Consider the following 6,146-nt stretch of genomic DNA (forward strand, 5'->3'; position numbering starts at 1 on the left):
GACACAACAGCAACACTAAAATAGTCATGAAACTTAATGATTTAAGCTAAATCAGCTAACACACATATTATGACACTGACATGTTTGTATACTAACATGACTCACTACCTTCTAACAATTCCACCAACTGTTCTTCTTAATTCAAGCTGTAAATTAATACAAATTTCAGTCTCTGATGTGGTATTTAACTACTGCAAACATAATACTACAATATTGAGATGCATTTCAGCTTTCGTTATATTACACAAATGCTTGTGGAAGAAATAATGTATCTAATGTGACACTTACCAATTGGGGCCTGTACACAGTCTGTAGTAACTAACTGAAAAGCGGTCGCTTGCTGGCTTGAGAGCTTCAACACAGAACACCTCTCTCGTCCAAACTGAACATTAAACTGACTCTTTGGCTTAGAATGTCAAAGCTATATACAGTGTACTACCAAGCTATACTACCAAGGACCTTTACATCATACCCCAGAGACAAAGAAAGGGGGTGTGAGTCACAGCTCAGAACTTGACCATGAATGGGAACATTGTTTACAGGCAGGGGTTGGTGGTCAAAAGCTGGACAGAATGTTTAGTCTAGCCAAACCCATGAATGGGGAGGGGAAACTATAAAATGGGATTATCACTGCTGGCAATGCTTGCTCAGAGGTAGAGTTTCCCACAATTTGATCCTGCATACTCTGTACAGTGTGCATGCAATGCACTATATCAAAGGTGCAGACTACTGCAAAGCATTAAATCAAAATATAGTACTCACTGCATACTCCTGCAGTGACATGGCTCCTTTAACAGCCATACACAGCTGTTACACCAAAACAATAAACACAGTTACATTTCTCTGGTTGCTTGACATGCTAAAGAGAATAAAACAGATAAATTTACAGCTAGTGGGCTGTGAAAAGATGAAAGGGTAAAAGTGCCTGAGAGGCAAGCTAGAGAGAAAGAGTGGAAGAGAGAAGAGATAGAGAGAAGCATTATGAGTAAATACATTACAAATTGTGAGATTTCTTCGACTTGATTTGGCTCCTTGATTGGGAATCTCCCGGTCTTCCCATCTACATCGGTGTTCTATGCACGCGAGACTTCTTCTCCCGTTGCAACTTCTTCTGCCGGAACCAAGACTACCAGTTTCTGGATGGGTCGCTCGAGGAAGGACGGTCGATGGTGGCGCATCCCCTCAGTATCCAGCATCTTCGTAGCCATGAGAAGTCGGACCTTCCTCACATGCCCATCTTTGCCAGCGAAGACTTCCTCTACTCGTCCCAGGGGCCAGCATCGGCGAGCTTCATCAGCTTCCTTGATGATGACGACATCGCCCACTCTGATGTCTCGTTTTGGCTGCACCCACTTCTGCCTTGCCTGGAGTTCGATGAGAAACTCTTTCCTCCATCTCAACCAAAATTCGTTTGTGAGATGCTGAACTCGTCGCCACCATTTCCTGCAGTAGGCATCTGCCCGTTGAAACTTTCCTGGTGGCGGAAGCACTACCTTCGGCTTCATAGTCAGCAGATGGTTCGGTGTCAGGGGCTCGGGTGCATCAGGGGAGCATAGATTTGTTGTGGTGAGTGGTCTTGTGTTCACGATCAGTTCTACCTCGGCTAGAAACGTACGGAAGGACTCGTCATCTAACTGGTTTGACGAGTTTATCAGCAAGGGTTCAAGGGCACGTCTCACAGTGGCAATCTGTCGTTCCCATGCTCCTCCCATGTGAGAGGAGTGGGGGGTGTTCATTTCAAAAGGGATCCAGTCTGTGTCATTTTCTTTCAGGTAGTCTTTAACCTGCTCTTCATCGAGCTCCTTGAGTGCTTGCTGGAGCTCGTTGCGTGCACCAACGAAAGCTGTTCCTCTGTCACAGCGTATCTGTCTCACGGGGCCACGTCTGCTCAGGAATCGTCTCAGGCAGTTGATGAATGAGCTACTGCTCAAACTGTTTGCCGATTCTAGGTGAATTCCTCTGGATGCCATGCAAGTGAACAAGACACCATACCGCTTCACCTCACTCCGTCTCTCTTTGATTGTGAATGGGCCGAAGTAATCAACAGCACAGTAGGTGAACGGTGGAGCTGGTGTCAGCCTGTCCTCTGGGAGGTCAGCCATCTTTTGCTGCTCAAGGGGGCCACGAAGTTTTCTGCATGTCACGCACTTCGACACAATGCTGGAAACTGCTGCCGATCCACCGATGATCCAGTAACCTGACTGCCTCAGCTGATTGTGGGTTATCCCTCTACCCATATGGTTCACCTTCTGATGGTGGTGTCTAATCAGCATTTCTGTAACGTGTGAATGTCGGGGCACGATGATAGGGTGTTTCACCTCCATAGGGATATTTGCTCTCTTTATTCTGCCACCCACTCTGATGACTTGGCTCTCGTCTATGTAGGGGTCAAGGCGGTACAGCGAGCTGGTAGTTTTAATGCTGTCGTTTCTCAACCGGGCAGCAGCACGGTCTCCCTGTTTGTTACACTGGAGCTTTCGGAGGATGTCTTCCTCCTGATGGAACTGCTCTCTTTGCAGGCAGAGGAAGATTTCTGTCTCTGCTCGCTGAAGTTCGTCCACGGTGAGGTCAACTCTGGGAAGTGGTCTAGCAACTTGAACCGATTTCCTCAGCTTCACCTGTCGTTCTTGAAGTTTCCTCTTCAGCCGTAGACACAAGGCAACTGCCTTCCTTGCACGATTCCAGCTGGAGATGTGATGAAGGCGGCTGGTACTCAGTCTACTGGTGATGTTCACTGCAGTGGTAGAGAAGCTAATCCCCTTCTTCACCTCTGGGTCTTCATCACTGATGTCTGGTTTTACCTCCTCCTGGGGAGGATGGAAGATCCCCTTTCCTTCCAGGAATTTTGGTCCTGATAACCAGAAGTCACTGTTCAAGAGTTCCGTGGCTGTCATACCGCGTGACGCACAGTCTGCAGGGTTGGAGGTGGTGTCGACGTAGAACCAGGAGCTTGAAGAGGTTTCATTGTGTATCAATTCTACACGATTCGTCACGTAGATGTGAAATCTTCTGGACTCATTTTGGATGTATCCTAAGACAACTCTGCTGTCAGTCCAAAAAAATTCTTGAAGGTCTCCGTACATCAGCTCACTGCGTAGAAACCTGCTAACCTTGGCAGAAATTGTAGCTGCGGTCAACTCAAGTCTGGGCATAGTCACTGGCTTCAGAGGTGTTACTCTTGACTTTGCTACCACGAGAGAGCAGCAGCTTTCATCCTGTTCATTGATGAGTCGGAGATAAGAGCACTGCCCATATCCCTCGTAGCTCGCGTCGGAGAAATGGTGGAGCTCTGCATGTTTCACTTTGCCGAATCCTGGTGGCTTGAAACATCTCGGAACTTTCATCTTCTCAAGTTCCTGAATCTCCTTTCGCCAATTCTCCCAACGTGGTCTCAGATCATCTGGTATTGTCGCGTCCCAGTCCAGTTTGCGGCGACATAGCTCTTGCAGAATCTGCTTCCCTCTTAGCGTGACTGGGCTGGCAAATCCATTTGGATCATAGATAGAGCAGACTGTGGAAAGTATGCCTCTTCTGGTTGGGGGTCTGTCTTGGAGTTCGATCTTGAACTGAAGAGTATCGCTCTCCACACACCAAGTAACTCCTAGTGCTCTTTCCACAGGAAGCGTGTCAAAATCTAGGTCAAGATCTGCCAATCCTTTTGCCATGTCTTCAGGGGGGAAACTCTGCAGGACCTCCTTGCTATTTGACATGAGCTTGTGAAGCTTGAGTCCAGCCTTAGCACAGATGCCTTGACTTGCCTGGAGAAGTTTCACAGCTTCTTCTGGTGTTGGTACAGACTTTAGTCCATCATCAACGTAGAATTCTTTGCGAATATAGTTTGCCGCATCTGTCCCAAACTCTTCTTCGCCATCATCTGCAGCTTTCTTCAGACCAAAGTTAGCACACCCAGGTGAACTAGCTGCTCCAAAGAGATGAACCTTCATTCTGTACTCAATTACTTCATTTTGGGGGTTTCCGTCTTCCCACCACAGGAAGCGTAGCATGTCACGGTCCTCCTCTGCTACAAAGAATTGGTGGAACATGCTCTTGATATCCGCCATAATTGCCACATCCTCCTGTCGAAATCTGCACAGGACTCCAAGTAGGCCATTTGTAAGATCTGGGCCTTGCAGCAGCTTGTCATTGAGCGACACCCCTTGATACTTCGCAGAACAGTCGAAGACAACGCGGATCTTATCAGGCTTCTTTGGGTGGTAGACTCCTGTATGGGGAACATAGTTCACTCTGCCATTCCTGAACTCGACTGGGGCCTTCTCAGCGCAGTTGCTTATTACATCTAGCATGAATTCCTGGTAGTCTGCCAGAAATTTAGGATTCTTTCGGAATCTGGCATTAAGCTGGTTCCACCTTTTCACTGCCATCTGCCGGTTATGCGGTAGCCTCACATCCTCTGACTTGAATGGAAGAGGCATCTCGTAGTGACCGTCATCCCTCTTCTTGATCCCTTCCTCCATCCTTTGGAGAAATCGCCGATCTTCTACAGAAAGAGGCTCTTGACCCCCACTCATGTCTTTGAAGTCTGCTTCAAGCGTCTGAATTATCTTTTGGGGACAGAGAACTTCCTTTGTCTTGGTGGGGAAGGCGAAGTTTGAGTACGTCTCAACACTGATTTTGTTGCATGCAGCACTCCTTAGACTCTCACCTTGGGTCTTGCACACTCGTCCAATGATGCCCCATCCAAGAAGAGACCTCTGTGCATATGGGTCATCTTCTCCTCCTGTGATTATTTCCCGCGGTCGAATTGCCCGTGTGCAATCATTGCCAATGAGTAGGGAGACCTCAACAGTCGTGCTGTACGGCATCATTTTGTCTGCGATGGGTCGGAGATGCGGCCATCTTTTGGCCACTTCAGGTTTTGGTATCTGCGGGCGTGAGATTGGCAGTATCTCCCGGGTGCGAAGGCTACTGGTAGTTGAACCACATTCTCCTTCTTGTAGTCCAAGACCTCTAGTCCTGAAATTTTCTCACTTGCTATGTTGGCAGTCTTGTGCATTGTGGTGAGGCGAAGGTCCGTCTGTGGGCCTTTAACGTTCAGCTCTTTCGCGGCAGACTTTGATACAAAGCTAACGTTTGACTGATCGTCCAGAATTGCATACACGAGACGCTCTTTTGTGGGATTGTCCTTGTGACGAAGCCACACCGGTACGATCATGCAGTTGTCTTTTTCGTGTTGGTCAGGAAGCGAGCAGACAGAGGTGCAGTTGGCCGACCCATCATCCTGCCTTGCCAGTGGGTTGGTTCCCTGCATGTGGAGACACGTCAGATGAGCTTTTCCACAGGTTTTACATGCTTTCCTTTCCTTGCAGTTTCTGTACAGGTGCTCATCTGTTGTGCCACATCCCATACACAGCATCTTCTGAAAGAAGAAAGTTTTTCTCTTTGCTAGTGACATTTTGGCAAATTCTTCACATTCATCAATGTGATGATCTTGTGCACAGAATGGGCAGGACGAGTACGGACCATGCTTTGAAGCAGTCGGTGGGGATGGGTTCATTTTCTTCTTCTCATCAAAGGTCCCGTTGATAGCGAATGTTCTTGCCTTGTTGGGCTTGTCGGTTCGGTTTGAAGAGAAGCTTGGCCTGGATGTCTCTCTTGAGACTGACTCCAACTCTGGAATGCTCGCACTAGTAGCAGCCATCTTCACGAATTCTACAAAGTGTGAAAATGGCGGAAAGCTTTGAGGGCCCTCTCTCCTTTGCCATCTTACAATTTCATCTCTCCATTTGCCCTCCAGATGGGGTGGTAGTCTCTCCACGAGTTTTGCATGTTCCTGAGGGTAATCGAGGATTCCCAGACTGTGACAGCTGTGCTTTGCTGCTCTTACCCTCACCAGGAAGTCTGAGTAGTCTCTCAGGCCGCTAGCATCACGATGTCCAATCCTACCCCAGGAATTTAGCTTCTTGGTGAAGGCGACACTGATGGTGCTCGCATGACCATATCTCTCTTCCAGCTGCTCGCGTGCTTTCTTGTAGCCATCCTCGTCCCCGATGAGTAGGTGGTGTTCGACGATCTCCTTAGGTTTACCACACACAAACGCACAGAGGAAGTTCAGTTTCGAGGCATTATCCAGTGGTTTGCTGTCCACCAAACTAATGAAAGCGTTCTTCCACAATGGATATTGCAGG

General features: G+C 48.0%; 1 protein-coding gene across 1 annotated transcript; it reads right to left on the bottom strand.

Annotated features, from left to right (window-relative positions):
• Positions 1–652: 652 nt before the first annotated feature.
• LOC139715031 (uncharacterized) lies at positions 653–6,034 on the bottom strand (the record flags this gene model as incomplete). The annotated part of the gene is made up of 2 exons (XM_071626657.1): positions 653–4,984; positions 5,044–6,034. Coding segments are annotated over 2 exons (4,902 nt in total), but the record flags the coding sequence as incomplete, so codon positions are not given.
• Positions 6,035–6,146: the final 112 nt, after the last annotated feature.

Source organism: Diadema antillarum, unplaced genomic scaffold (assembly GCF_040938485.1).
Source record: "Diadema antillarum isolate AM-2024a unplaced genomic scaffold, OU_Dant_1.0 seq00002651_RagTag, whole genome shotgun sequence".
NCBI classification, from domain to species: domain Eukaryota; kingdom Metazoa; phylum Echinodermata; class Echinoidea; order Diadematoida; family Diadematidae; genus Diadema; species Diadema antillarum.